This window comes from Sabethes cyaneus, chromosome 3 (genome assembly GCF_943734655.1).
Source record: "Sabethes cyaneus chromosome 3, idSabCyanKW18_F2, whole genome shotgun sequence".
Lineage (NCBI taxonomy): Eukaryota > Metazoa > Arthropoda > Insecta > Diptera > Culicidae > Sabethes > Sabethes cyaneus.
The window spans coordinates 139,454,269-139,469,320 of NC_071355.1; the positions used below are offsets into that span (position 1 = coordinate 139,454,269).

Consider the following 15,052-nt stretch of genomic DNA (forward strand, 5'->3'; position numbering starts at 1 on the left):
ATGAGTTTCTTTTGACTTGAATATGCAAATGATAATCCGACTTGCGATTTTTAATGCTTTTGCTATGAATATACGCATTAACGTCCTATGTCACGTTGGTGAAAATAATTTATGAGCCCCGTAACGGAAAATTACGAATTAAACTTTTTATATTATTCACGCAGTTGATATTCCTTGTCTGGATTCGATAGAACTGCCTTCTTTAAGGACTATTCACATATTACGTAACGCACGTAGGGGAGCGGGAGTTGCGTAACTCGTTACACGTCGTATATCCACTATGAAAAATCACGTCATGAAGTGGAGTGGTGGAGTTGAAAATCATCGATATCTTGGTTACGTAATGTATGAATGTTCATTGCGTTATGAGTGATCGTAATTAGACACTGTCATATTGCTGGTTGATTTCTCTCAGTGAGGATATTTTCTTTTTAGCCTCTTCTATAGCCATTTTCGGTATATCCAGAGAAAAACTGGCATATTTCCGACTTACCGAAAGTATCTTACACTCTTCGTTGTACTTTAGTATTGCTTGATGCAAAATTAAATGATAACTTTCCTCGTGAAGTTAACGGAACACAGCTTTTTATATCCACCAGCTGTTGCAAGTTACCCCGTTTAAGTGCTTGTTTTACGAATAATGTGGTAACAAGCAGGATAAACAAAATTAGTCATCATAAATCAATTATTTTGTTTCCTTATTATTCATTTTACTATAAAAAATGTATGTTAAGCTTCTATTATTTGAAGTGCTTGTAGGCGACACAAACGTTTTACAAACGAAAAATTGACGATCAACTTGACATCATCTTGTGCGATTTTTTACAAATTACCGAAACAGCAAAAAATCACCATAACATTATCCAAGGCTTCTTAAATCTGTGAACAACAAGTTTCAGTGACTGATATAGATTAAAAATTGAAGTAACAGATCAAAAAGTACAACAAATTGGATCGATGTAGCGTTGTTGCATGTTACCCCGCTGTTGCAAGCTACCCCGTTTGACGGTACCACGATTTTGAAAGGCGTCTACCTGCTCAACTTGTTGTCCCGCTATTGTGAAGTTGGTGGAATTGTCAATGTTCACTACCATAGACTTAGTTTTCGCTACAATGACTGTAAGACCTGCTGCCTGGAAGCTCTCGGAGAGGTCGTCTAACATGCTCTGCATTTCGTTTCGGCGTTGTGCGAGCAAGACAATGTCGTCGGCTAGGTCGAGGTCATTTAGCTGCTCCATCGTTAGAGGATTCCAAGGCAATCCTCGATTTGGTCTACTGTCAATTGTTCCAACTAATATTTCATCCATAACGATGAGAGGAACAGATAACAGAGAGAGAAAGATAAAAAAAAAAAAAGATTGTCGCCACGAAATGAATTTGCAAAAACAATAGTATATATTATCTAGAATTAGTGATAGTTTTCCCGTCAGGACATGCAAAACAAAAGGTGTGCCCAAAATAGAAGTATGTAGGCTGAAGAACTAGAATCGTACCCTGAATGGTTTATAACGGTACTTTCCATTAAACCATTTATGCATTCTTGCCACATCCTAAATATTTTTTCCCCAAGAACATAACAAATAATAAAATTATTTGTTTTGGGATGGATGAAATTATAATCAAATTAATTCTGGATTTAATTCTATGCCTAAAATTCTTCTAAAATTTAGAAATAAAGAGTTAAAAATAATTTATACTTCTTGTGGTTTTTACTTGTATTTCATATTTGTAGAATCTCTATTTGAAATCTTAAATGCTATGAAACTTCGTCTTACTTTAGGGTTTCATGAATTTATGTTTCTAGTTAGGCTATCATAGTAAACGATAATGTTTAACGAAACATATTGTTTTCAAAACAAATGTGAAAACTTCGTTTTCTACGTAATTAACTAATAGATTAATCATCAAAACTGCTCTGATTATATACAGATATGTTACATAAAATCACAGTCAGTTATTTCCTACTTTTGTTCATTAATTTATTCACGAGAACATTGTTAATATCATATTCGTTGACATTGCTCCTATAGGCTCGCGGATTTTCTGTTTTGCGCTCAGCGAAATCGTCCAATAGTTGCTTGCTGGAAACCTCATCAAAACCTTTTCCTTTTCCATAGAAAATATCCTCCGAATAAACACGATCCTTTTGCCGATAGGTTCCATGCAGTACATCCCAGATGTAGATGTTGAAGCCAAAGTTAACATGGAAGTACTGATGATGATTGTCATGGAACATCGTATCCGGTTGCCAAGGTTGCCACCAAAATGATTTGATGTTGACCCCACTGTGGTTCAAAATACCATGCGCATACGTGTACATTTCGACTATGTAAAAAGCAACTGTAAGTATGAATTAAGTTCAAATAACTTTGCTCAATTGTCGCTGTTTTATAGTTTATAGACTAGGATACTCACCCCAATGCGTCGGAATGACAAATATTGGCAAAAGCATAGTGAGTTGAACATGTAAAATTTCCACCGGGTGAATCGCAGTTACTGAAAAAGCAGTTGGTTGCTTATAGGTGTGGTGTAGTTTATGAAAATTTTTATAAAGCCAAGGCCAGTGATAAATTCTATGAAGCCAATAAGTTAAATAGTCCTAAAAGTGAATTAAAACGTTTACCTTTACATCAGTTATATTGTACATTTAAATTACCTGATAAATAAATATAACAATAATTTGCGCGAAAAACCACCACCATCCATACTCATCCCAACGGTAGTAGAGCGTAAGAAGTTTTCCATTATTCATGGCGTAACAAGATAATATTCCGCTCAGACAACTCATTAATAACAATGAGAATGAACCTACGAATACTTCATGTAGCTCCAGCTCTGGGGACATAAATTTTTCAGGTTGGCACTTCCACTCATGTGGCCTATCGCGCCGATTGGTATAGTAATACCACTGAAACGTGATTTTTACTGATACTGGAATAAACAATGATATTTTCAATGAACTCACGTGAATAAATCCACCAACGGCAAAATAGATTAGAAACGATCCAGTGATTGCCCAGAGCAGAAAGTGCGGAAGCCCTTGCAGGCCCATAAACCCGAGTATATCATTCCAAGTCACTTCGCCTGTCGCGTTCGTATGGTACAACGAGTCATTCAACTGCTCTCCGGTAATTGCGCCCGCGCCATTGAAGTGTTTTACCAGATGTACAACAATCACAATCCAGTCACCTACGGACCAAGATACCGTGAGTACAAAACAATAAAGAGTGTACTTAAAACAGTTAACATCACAGATTGCCGATACGTCAATAACTGTTGTCAGTTGCGGGCCGTCCAGAACAGGTGTTAAATCAGAGTATATTTGACCGATAGATTTTGATACACCCGTCCAAGACGAGCTTATCAATTTCACTTGTAGTACAGCTAGATTAAAGCGATTTCGCAGAGGCTAATTTGGCGATTGCAATAATATAGATTAATGGTTTTCCAAACACGGTTAGTTTTTAATATCATATAATTTTTTTAAGAATGCAAGAATGCACGTTGAAGTTGCGAGAATGCGCGCTGTTTTATTGAAATGGATATTTCTGGTAAAGAAACACATATTTCTGGTTTCGTTTTCGTTTGGCAGGACGGATTGGAGTAGTAAATGGAAATTGTAGTTTGTCCATTTACAAAAAGGGCGATCGGTTTGATTGCTATAAGTATGGAGACATCACGCTGATCATCTCCGGCTACAAGGTACATTCTTAGATGTTGCTACATGGTCTAAATAGCAAGATTTTTGTAAGGCAGTACCAGGCGAGCTTTATAGGTCCCACCAGCTTTATAGGTTGTATAACAGCTTGTCTCCCGGTAATTAGCTATTCAACAGTTTGATAAGCTACTATTCAACAAAAGTATCAAATTTTCATATCAAAAACTTCAGGCTTCAGAGAAAACAACATTCGCTTCCCACGAAGTTTATTTATTTTGGGATCTCTGGTCACCGCCAACAATAATACAAATAAGGAGATTCAAAGATCCAATCAAATTGTAAGTCGAGTCTACTTTTCCCACCGCAAGATGTCATTTGCCGTATATGAACAAAAGGCGTTGCACACTATTTTCGGCGGAGTACAAATGGAAAGCGGAGGGTGACGCAGCTGCAGATACTACTTGAAAAGTTTCTCATCGTACACTTGGCGAAAGTCGGGAGGCTACGGTAAGTCGGCAACGTCACAAGGATGCCGGACAAATGAACAGCGAAATCTGTTCTCTGCAAGAATCCCGCCGACATCAGTAACAGAGGAATCAAACTTGCTAGATGCTTCGACCAGATTGAAGACGGCTTGCGAATGTCAAGGCGCTCAACGAATTGGTGACGAGTAGACAAGGGCCGAGTAGTATGGAGTTCATGATACAGTTCCAGCTACTCTGGCTCTAAGGCCATTTGGCTTCTGAGAGGCATGAAATAATCGCCTATTTTGTCGAGTGCTGATGTTTTTTGATACGCGACATAACATAACGTATGCATAAAAAAATGGACTTTTTTCGGATGGTGATTAAAAAACACTAAGACAGCTAATTAAGTCTGGTGTATTTCCCATGGAAGGTAATTATATTAGCTTACTTGCAAAAAAATCTACGCCCTTGCGAGCGGCCTTCCGGCAGTTAACTGGAGCATTCGCCATTGTGGACGAAAACATGCCTGTAAGCATGTTTTTGAGTTCTTTCTTCGTTTTATTGATCAATTCCTCCTCAGTTTTCACGACAAAATTGTTGAAGTAGATCTTACGCTTCAGGTTTGCCAAGAAATTCCCGATGGGACGCAGCTGGGGGATGTTGGGCGGATTCGCCGACTTGGGTACCGCATCGATATTCAACCGCTCTATCTCCTCCAACGATCGCTTTTGACTATCTTATTCAGCCGCTGTCGCTGCGCCATTGCCTGCAGCTTCAAGACCAGTAGACGGGACTCTGCTGCTTTCTGACGTGTATGTTCATGTTTGCCAGGTACTTTTTCACTATTTGGCCGGTTGCACCGACCTCCCGGCCCAGCGCACGCAGCGATGTAGCCACTTTCCCCTCGGTCTTCCTCTTCAGCGTCCTTTGGAGCTTCTTGTCGCACAGGGTCGTCGGCCGTCCAGAACCGGACTTTCGTTCGATGCACTGATTGTTGTCCAATAGAGCCAAGATGTTATAGATGCCGGAACGGGCGTATCCGACGTCCACAAAGTGCCGTACGATGTCTGTTTTACACGCGGCGGGATCTCATTCTTTGAACGTGCACACTTCTGAATGAAGTAGCTCACTGTTTTCGCCATCACGGTTAGAATTTGACTGATGGAGCTGTAGGATTGTTCTGCAAGTAAGATAATACCTTCCTTCCAATGGGAAATGTATCAAACTCAATTAGCTGTCTTAGTTATTTTTTTATCACCAACCGAAAAAAGTTTATTTTTTAATGCATACCTTATATTACTGACGTGGAAATGACCCTTTACGGGAATCGGTTCCGAATTCATAGTATCCCCTCGCCTTTACATGACGGTAACTTAACCACAGTCGATGATTTATTCAAAAATCATCAGACATGGAATGAATTTAAAAAAAATTGAAAATATTGTCTAAAAAGCACCACCAGAATAACTGCGGGACCATGTGACGTATGGCCATGATCTGCAGAAATTATTAAAATAGAAAGTATTTTTAGGAGAATGCCCAAATTTGGTGAAAAAATGTTGAATGATGAAAAAGATACGGCTATTTTAGTAAATTTTACGGTGCTAAAAATGCTGTAGACCTTATAAGGATTAATCTGGTGCCAAATATCAGAAAATTTAATTATAATTAGGAATTCATTTGTATTATTATGGTCAGTTTCTTTTCATGTTACTATTTAGAGATTCCACGAAAGAAAAGTAGGATATAACTACCAGTAGTAGACACTTTTAGTGCTTGAGTTGTCTTCTTCTATGGATTATTTTAAACTGGCATTACAAAATAGCACTTGCAGCATCAGTAACATTCGATTAAGCTAACAAAAATATCAACTTATGTTGAAAATCACTATATTTTCCATATTTTTCCGAAAACAGATTGGAATGCCCATTTTCCTTTAAGGTGAAATTAGTCGTAATCGACTCTGCAAATTTCAAAAGCAGTTTTTTTGTTTGAAACAAAATTCGCTGTGTTCAGATTGGCAAGAAGAATGCAGTGAATACCTACATTTCCATAAAAAGAACCCCGCTCTTGGACCCAAAAACTGTTTCCGAAATTGGGTTCTCCGATGAAAAGTTAATGACTGCTAATTTCCCTTTAATAATGGGGGTTACAATAGGATAACGACCGGGTCCATTATAGGAATTCATGTATGTTTCTTATGGAGAGGGTCCACTAATGGTGAAGTTTTTTGCGTTGGTAACCTTATAATGGACCCTCGCTTGTTGAAAATGTCAAAATTACGGCTTAAGCACAGACAAACAGACGAGACACTCGCGTTAACTCCATCGTCCATTTAAAAACCACTTATTTTTCAAAAAAGCATGTTTCGCAACATGGCCACACCGCGGCGCTCGAGTGTTGCTTCGAGTTTCCAGTATAAAACCATACAAATGTAAGAAACCTACAGTATAAAACCCTGCAAATGTGAAAAACCTACAGTATAAAACCCTGCAAATGCAATCTACTCCGCAACATGCATAACAGAGGGCGCTTGTGTGCAAGCAAAATGTGTAGGACGATGGTTTTTGAAGAATTTTCTTCTATGTGTCATGTCAGTACGTCAGTGGCTTAAGTGAACGAATGCATCTAAATGTTATACAGTTGACCCCGTTCGTTTGAACGATTCTACATGCAAACTAACGGGGTTACTTTTTAATTTGAACAACTGGCTACCCCAAATATGCTGAAACTCGTATGAAATGGGTAAATAATACGGTTAGTAAGGTTAGATGGAAAATATTCACATAACTTTTCCTATAATTTCGACGTGAAAATTATTTTGAGTGTGTGATATGTTTAGTTCTTCCTGTTTCTTATTATTTATCTTCAGAAATAAGGAAGGAACGGAGCCTTTCTCAGAAAACACGCGCTGAGAATCGCGGCTAACACGCTGACAGACGAACAGCGTCACGCGCAGTACCTTGCAAGTCGTAAGGGCGTGCATAGTGTCGTTGTCCTGACAGTCTAGTTAGACAGTCAGACAGTCAGACAGTCTATTTGTTTAGTTAGATGAAAACTTCTCGGTCGGTGGTTTCTACAGTTGACGGAGGAAGAGGCACAATTTGTGTCTAAAAATAGCCCAACCACATTCGTCGTTACTTTAACAAGGGGGTTGTGCAGTCTCCTTTTGTCCAGCGCCCTGCGGTTCATAGGTAAACCGATTTCAAAGATTTTGACAATAAATGAAAGATAGGCCATTCAGCAAAAATATTGAACTAAAACTCGAATTTTTCTTTGTTATTTCGAGTTATCATGGTACGTATCATAGACGATACCACAAACACATTTTCAAGCAATAAAGTCGTCAGAATGGAATGGAGATGCATGATGCTCAGTTTTCACCTGCAATGAAACGGTTATTTCTGGTAAAGAAACGAATATTTTTAGTTCGACTCTGCCAAAAATATTTATTTTATTGCAGGTATAAACAAAACACCATGCATCTCCAATGCATTATTATAGCTTTATTTTTTCAAAAACAAAGTATCACAAAAACTAAAAATTATATATTTCTACTTTTTGATGTGCCATAACACGTTTTATGTTTTCTAGAAATATATTAAACAAGACACACTAAAACACGAAATAAGTTGAACATTTACCTAAAAAATTGCATTAAAATACTTTTAATTTGGTTTCAAATTTATTAAAATCGATCAAAAGTTATGAATTAAACAAAAAAGAGAAGTTAGCAAAGATGACCGATAACACCTACACAAGTTAAAACTCTGAAACACATACCTTTAATAGTAGACGCCATTAGTAACACAGCAAAAGTAACGAAGGTATTCCGCATATATTCTGGCAATTTTATCCAAAATTTATCGATTGTGTATGCATATCGCTCAATCCATTTCACTCCCTCGATCATAGGATTTTTAAACATTTTGGTGTTACACACTTCTTTCGTTGAGTTATCTTTCACTGCGGATTCCGGCATGATGGTAATGTTTCTTTGAGATAAAATTCGAAAGGATGAAATAATTTGAAATTACTTAACGGCGATTTTTTGAAAATAGGTTTTATATAACACGGATCAATCATCTCTCTTCAACGACAAAAACTCAATGAGGTCTACTTAAGTCAATGCTTTTATATAAAAATAACGATATTTTGAATACGGCAGTATAAAGATAACTCAATCTTCTATTATCGGCTTCAGTGTACTGATAGCTGGTTTACCGGTACAGTGGGCCCCCGTTCGTTTGCACGATTCCTCATGCAAACTATCGGGGTTAGTTTTTAATTTGAAAAACTGGCAACCCTAAATATACTGAAACTTGTATGAACTGCCCGCCCTGCTATTTGTTATTGTTTTGGTGGTTTGATTTAGTTGGCAGTTGCAAGCAGCGAATATTTTATTCTCCGATCGGATTTCTATCGTAATCGTTGGGAGACGAAATGTGATACTGATTAAACACGCTAGATCAGTACAAACAAATCGTGTTTATGTGCATTGTCTGCAAAAGCAAATGATGCCATGTTGACAATGACATTTGTACCATTTATTTTGCGCGTCGTGCAAATAAGCGAGGTTCAAATCACAAAGTGTTCAGATTAAAATCGGTTAAACGAACGGGGCCACGGTATCCACCTTTTCGCGTGCTTAATGGCGGATAGTGGGCGCAACTTTTGGAAAATATTTAAATGCTTTTGGCAACTTTGCAAACGTACGCTTGACAGTTTTGCAAGAGGAAAATGTCAACTTGACGTGACCCAAGTAACCAGTGAGCACTTAAAGAAGCAGAAATCTAGCTTTTTATTAGCCTACGGTGCACACCATATCGTGCAGCATAGTTCAATATGCCTATAAAAAGCTGCTAGAAAGCCGGTTTTGGCGAAATATCCGGCTACATTAGTGCTTGGAGCTTTACAAAAGTCATAAAACGTAACGCCTGTTGCGTAGCAGTAAAACGTCAAACATAAAAAAATGTGAAAAATATATTGTACCGTGGACCCCCGTTCGTTTGACCGTTTTTAATCTGGACACTTTTTAATTTGAACCCCGCTGGTTTGCACGATGTGCAAATTAAAAATGGTTCAAATGTCATTCTCAGCATGGCATCATTTGCCTTCGCAGACAATGCACATAAACACGATTTGTTTGTACTGATCTAACGTGTTTAATCAGTTTCACATTTCGAATCCCAACGATTACGATAGAAATCCGACCGGAGAATAAAATATTCGCTGCTTGCAACTGCCAACAACATCAAACCACCAAAATAATAACAAAGAGCAGGGCGGCCAGTTCATGCAAGTTTCAGCATATTTAGGGTTGCTAGTTGTTCAAATTAAAAACGAACCCCGTTAATTTGCATGAGGAATCGTTCAAACGAACGGGGGTCCACTGTACATCCTTTTTTATCTTCCCTCTTTGTTATGCTTATATGGCGTACTTACTTTGTTGACGTTTCAAGATTGCTTTTTGTTATTTTCTTTTTCGGTTAGAATTGAACCGCCAGCCAATCTGTCGATAGGAATAGGAATAGAGGAGTAGGGCAACGCCTTTACCAGTTGATCTGTAAACGGTAGTTGCGAGTCAGCTGCCAATAGCTCTACTTAAATTACCGAAATTCTTAACTCGGATGTTTGATTTGCTTATCAAGGCGGAATGGAGGGAAAGATTTTGTTTTTCACATATCTTCCATAAGTTGCGCTTTGGGAGAATTACCTACCCTTTATTTTCTTTTTATGTGATGGCATATTGTGCATTTACTTGATCGATGGATTCCGAGGGGAGTTCAGGTACTGTTTCAAACGTTCCAAAGGTAAAAAAATGACTAAATTGGCAACACAGTTCGTAATGTTTTATCGCCATAACTGGCAACACAGGCTCATTGCATTTCTGTCGCAACCTTAATCGTGACTTCGTGTTAATACAAACGCATTAAACAAAATACAAAAGCATTAAACAAATTGTTTTCGAATACGAACGTTATTGCTTTGTTATTGCTTGTTTGGATAATGAAGGATAAACTACGCTTTATTCACTATGAAATTTCGGCAAACCGGCGTTAAAAATACAAATTCATTTCATGCTGAATTTCATTCCGTTTCTTCTGATAGAACGGTAATTCCTAGGTTTATTTACTTTGCTCGATTGGTTCCAATAATGAAACAGCGATGATGACACAATTTGACATTTTATCTGTCAAAAGCTAAAAACGACCCTTTTTACGACCGTTCAGAAACACGACTGTTTCAACCGTCGTGTCCAGTAAGGGAATGCGCGCACAATACATGTATAGAAATATTTCTTGCATATTATCCGTATGCATATGCCCTATAGATTCGTGTTGATGTTTATTCAATCGGCGGTGCAGGATTTTGCGTAAGACAAAAAGAGAGGGAAGCATTTTTTCTGTTATCACGCGTACGTTCGCAAAGAGATTTCCTGCAAGTGTGAGCAGTGTTCAAAATCTCTTTTGATGCCGGTAACGGCAATAAAGCTTCCTTAGAGCATCTAATCAGCTTTTCATAGTGCTTCAAGTAAATATTAATTCAGCATTGAGAATGCCATTTTAAAGCTGCTATGCTTTGACAATGCTGAATTATATCTGGCAGCATGTGACTTGCAAATATAGAGCAGCTTTCAAGCTTAATTCAGTGCTTAGCGGTTACCTGGGGAGCAGAGTTGCCAAAAGTATGTTATTTTTTCCGATAGTTGTACTCACAAGCCGTAAAGCCCTATCGACCTTTTCGCGTGCGTAATGGCGGCTAGTGGGTACAGCTTTCGGAAAACGTTAGAATGGCTTTGGCAACTTTATTCACGTCAGATTGATACTTCCAGCCTTGATTGTTGTTCTAGAACTTCCAAGCGTACGTGAGCGGGGTTCCCAAAAGCAAATAAACGTTGTCAAAAAGTGTACCCACTAGCCGCCATTAGGCACGCGAAAAGGTTGATAAATGTATATCTTTATAAGGCTTTAACTAGCCGCCATTAGGCACGCGAAAAGGTCGATTAATCTTTGCTTATACCGTGGACCCCCGTTCGTTTGACCATTTTTAATCTGAACACTTTTTAATTTGAACCCCGTTGGTTTGCACGACGTGCAAATTAAAAATGGTTCAAATGTCATTCTCAACATGACATCATTTGTTTATGCAGACAATGCACAGAAACACGATTCGTTTGTACTGACCTAGCGTGTTTAATCGGTTTCACATTTCGTTTTCCTAACGATTAAGAGAGAAATCCGATCGGAAAATGCAATATTCGCACTTGCAACTGCCAACTAAAACAAACCACCAAAACAATAACAAAGAGCAGGGCGGCCAGTTCACACAGGTTTCAGCATATTTCGGGTTACCAGTTGTTCAAATTAAAAAGTAACCCCGTTAGTTTGCATGAGGAATCGTTCAAACGAACGGGGGTCCACTGTACTTCTCGTGACAGTTGGTTTTCCTACGTGAAGCTTAAGCGTTTCACACAAGGTGGTGAACGCCACACACCGATAAATAGTCTATCTTACGCCGGAAAATAGGCTAGTTGTGTGTACTCGAAAATATGCAGCTTACATTTCTAGATAGAATTAACAAAAGGACGAATGTCGCAAGCGTAAACAAACCGAGTGAGGGTTGATTTTCCTATGCTAATCCAGCAAAAAATAACTCTCACCCATTTTGTTTACATTTGCGACATTCGCCCTTTTGTTAATTCTAGCTAGATTTTATCTATCGACCTTTTCGCGTGCGTAATGGCGGCTAGTGGGTGCAACTTTCGGAGAACGTTAGCATGCCTTTGGCAACTTTATTCACGTCAGGTTGATATTTCCAACCTTGATTGTTGCTGTAGAACTTTCAAGCGTACGTGAGCGGAGTTCCTAAAAGCAAATAAACATTGTCGAAAAGTGTACCTACTAGCCGCCATTACACGCGCGAAAAGGTGGATAGAGCTTTCTGGCAGCTCAAGCACCCACACTAGTGAACACGAAATACGCGTGTATATACATGATGTTTACCTCATTTTGCGGAACAGCTGATGCTGGAGGAACAAACCGAAAAACAGCGATTACTAGTTGTGTTTCTCCGTCTGACACACTGCAGAGCACGTGGCAGAGCACATATTTCGGTCAAATTTTCCAGCCTGTTCCAAATTCAAGCACATATTTTGAAAATTTGCTCGTATTTAAGCCAGCGGAAGACGAAATTCATTCTGTAGCTTGGTGACAAAGGAATGCATATCTTTTGTTTACTGTTGTTGTTTGCCTCATTTTCAAGCACCAATACATGCATAATTGGAATTTGGAAAGCTCGATATTGATTATAACTACTTGTTAAACGTATTTTGATTAAATTTTTCGGACACAAGTTTTTCAAGGAAAATGTATGGGATGTCATGTCGGTTCGTCGGTGCTTATCCCGCTTACGAAAAAGTCGGATGCCCGGCAGAAATCGAACCGAACCAGTCTTCATTTTTCGCTAGATTCTCTTTATGTCAAATGTGACCCTGGCCTCAAGCAGGAGAAAAGTGGTTCATCAGTTTTGCAGTTTCGGGTAAAAGCACAGAGAACAGACTACCAGGTAATCGATAAAAAGTGTGTAAAAGGTTTTTATGTAATCTACGAGTAATCCTTCAATAGAGCACCCCTCGAGCAGTAAGTGGCAAACTAAATCTTGATGTCGCTGCCATCGCTGCTATGTAACTCCAGCACAAAGAAATATTGATAAAGGTACATGGATATTTTTTGAAGCGTTTGGCAAACTATTTCTGGAGGGCGCCACCGACAGATCTTACACACAAAAAATCAATTACTTCCTTCGAGCCTGTTAATCTGTTCTCTGTGGTAAAAGGTAAGAGAATAATATGGAACATGACAAAGCAGGTATAATTTAATTGTTTACCTGTTTATTGCACGCTTCTTGCTGCTACAGTCCGCTGCAGCTACCCTCCAAAAAAGGAGGGAAAGCTGAATCGGTACAAAACCGGTTTTTATTCGAAACCTCTAGCAGAAATCGAACAGAAATCCAAAGAAAAATCGTAAGGCGAAAATTCTGCCAGAATTGGATGTTGCATTTCTGCTAGTTTTCACGGGTGACAACGGCCAGAAATCCGGCAGAATGTCTTGCAGAAAAAGTTTTTCGCTGCCAGATTGTTGTTCGATTTCTGCCGGACGCGCCTAAGTGGGATAGAGCTTGCTAAGCCCAGTGCAAAAAGCTACAAAAACTTATCGGTTTTCACTGAAACGTATGTTTTTACCGGGGTATAACTGGGGAAAAACATAAACAAACGTGTTAAATCAATGTAAAATCTAACAACAGCAACAACAAATCGCGCGTCGATGTGTACGTACGGTAAACGTTTGAAACGCTCTATTGTGCCTGGCAGCCAAACCTGGATAATTTACCCCATAAAACTGTCAAGTGTACGTTAGCAACGTTGCCAACGTTGTACCCACTAGCCGCCATTGAGCGCGCGAAAAGGTGGATACGTTTGGCTGGTTGGCCCTTTTTAATTGTTTATCGAGATAATATCTCCACATCCACATTCTGAATTCGAGCAGTTCTCCGGTTTTCGAGTAGTTTTCATTTCTAGCAAATCTGGCAGCTTTGGATTGAAACTTTCGTATGACAGCTGTCTTGTTTATTTCGCGCCTATTTTGATCAGCATCGCCTGTAGAATTCCCACCAGAAGTATTGCATTCATTCATTTCCCTGCAAACTTCATTCAAGTACTAACGTGTGGTGTATCGTGACTGTTAAAGTTGAAAAACCGTTTTACAAAAGGTATTAAGCTTTTACATTAAATAATTACGTATTATATTTTATAATTTTAACTGCGTTGTTTATATTTACAGACCATCAAAATGTTCGAAGCCCGCTTAATTGCTAGCACTACGCTCAAAAAGGTCCTAGATGCCATAAAGGATCTACTAAATGAAGCCACGTTTGATTGCAGCGATTCCGGTATCCAGCTTCAGGCAATGGACAACTCTCACGTTTCCTTGGTGTCACTTTCACTTCGCTCCGACGGCTTTGATAAATATCGTTGTGACCGGAACCTTTCTATGGGAATGAACCTTGCAAATATGTCAAAAATCATGAAATGCGCGAACAACGATGATACCGTTACCATGAAAGCACAAGATAATGCAGATACAGTTACCTTCATGTTCGAATCTCAGAACCAAGAAAAAGTTTCCGACTATGAAATGAAACTAATGAATCTTGATCAAGAACATTTGGGAATACCGGAAACTGATTATGCGTGCATTGTTCGGATGCCAGCAATTGAGTTTGCTCGTATTTGCCGAGATCTGTCTCAATTTGGCGAGTCTGTTGTTATTTCCTGCACTAAAGAAGGTATTAGCTCAGAAAAGTTTACTTTGTGTTCTCTCTATATATTAATAATTATCTTTAACAGGCGTTAAGTTCTCCGCGTCCGGCGACGCTGGATCAGCCAATATTAAACTTGCCCAGACTTCCTCTGTAGATAAAGAAGATGAAGCGGTCATCATTGAAATGCAGGAGCCCGTAACTCTCACATTTGCCTGTCGGTACCTGAACTCCTTCACCAAAGCCACGCCTTTGTCAAACCAAGTGCAGCTTTCCATGTCGGCAGATGTGCCACTAGTTGTTGAATATAAAATCACCGATCTTGGTCATATTCGGTACTATCTAGCACCCAAAATCGAAGATGATGAAAATTAGATATATAAATTGTATTAGGTTAAAAGTCTCAAACGTATTACATGCTTTAAATAAAGTATCGTATTTTCTGAATTCGTTGGTTTTAAGAAACTTTAGAAGCCCCACTTTAACTGCAGTTATTTTAGTAGTGGAACTAGTGAATACACATATATCTCCCAGCCTCGAAGTACAACACCGGTCTAACAAGCTGGTCGTCGCATGTTCAAATCTCTACTGGGAGAATTTATCAAAT

The 15,052-nt window shown here is 38.8% G+C and overlaps 2 protein-coding genes across 2 annotated transcripts; one reads left to right on the plus strand and one right to left on the minus strand.

The window, feature by feature from the left end:
* Nucleotides 1-1,954: 1,954 nt before the first annotated feature.
* On the minus strand, nt 1,955-8,107 carry LOC128740197 (uncharacterized). The gene is made up of 5 exons (XM_053835726.1): nt 7,909-8,107; nt 2,966-3,189; nt 2,657-2,908; nt 2,416-2,599; nt 1,955-2,340 (listed from the first exon to the last, which is right to left on the minus strand). Exons 1-5 carry the CDS (start codon nt 8,105-8,107, stop codon nt 1,955-1,957), a joined length of 1,245 nt encoding a protein of 414 aa, XP_053691701.1.
* A 5,677-nt stretch (nt 8,108-13,784) lies between these two features.
* Nucleotides 13,785-14,848, plus strand: LOC128742853 (proliferating cell nuclear antigen). The gene is made up of 3 exons (XM_053839336.1): nt 13,785-13,896; nt 13,968-14,472; nt 14,534-14,848. Exons 2-3 carry the CDS (start codon nt 13,977-13,979, stop codon nt 14,818-14,820), a joined length of 783 nt encoding a protein of 260 aa, XP_053695311.1. The 5' UTR covers nt 13,785-13,896; nt 13,968-13,976; the 3' UTR covers nt 14,821-14,848.
* The last annotated feature ends 204 nt before the right edge of the window (nt 14,849-15,052 follow it).

Excerpts from the sequence above, each read along its gene's own strand:
- LOC128740197 (XM_053835726.1), bottom strand. The coding sequence starts at position 8,107 with ATGCCGGAATCCGCAGTGAAAGATAACTCAACGAAAGAAGTGTGTAAC. Across the intron at positions 2,909-2,965 it reads CCGTTGGTGGATTTATTCAC|TGGTATTACTATACCAATCG; the intron begins GTGAGTTCATTG and ends ATCACGTTTCAG. Across the intron at positions 2,341-2,415 it reads TGTCATTCCGACGCATTGGG|TTGCTTTTTACATAGTCGAA; the intron begins GTGAGTATCCTA and ends TCATACTTACAG.
- LOC128742853 (XM_053839336.1), top strand. The coding sequence starts at position 13,977 with ATGTTCGAAGCCCGCTTAATTGCTAGCACTACGCTCAAAAAGGTCCTA. Across the intron at positions 14,473-14,533 it reads TATTTCCTGCACTAAAGAAG|GCGTTAAGTTCTCCGCGTCC; the intron begins GTATTAGCTCAG and ends TATCTTTAACAG.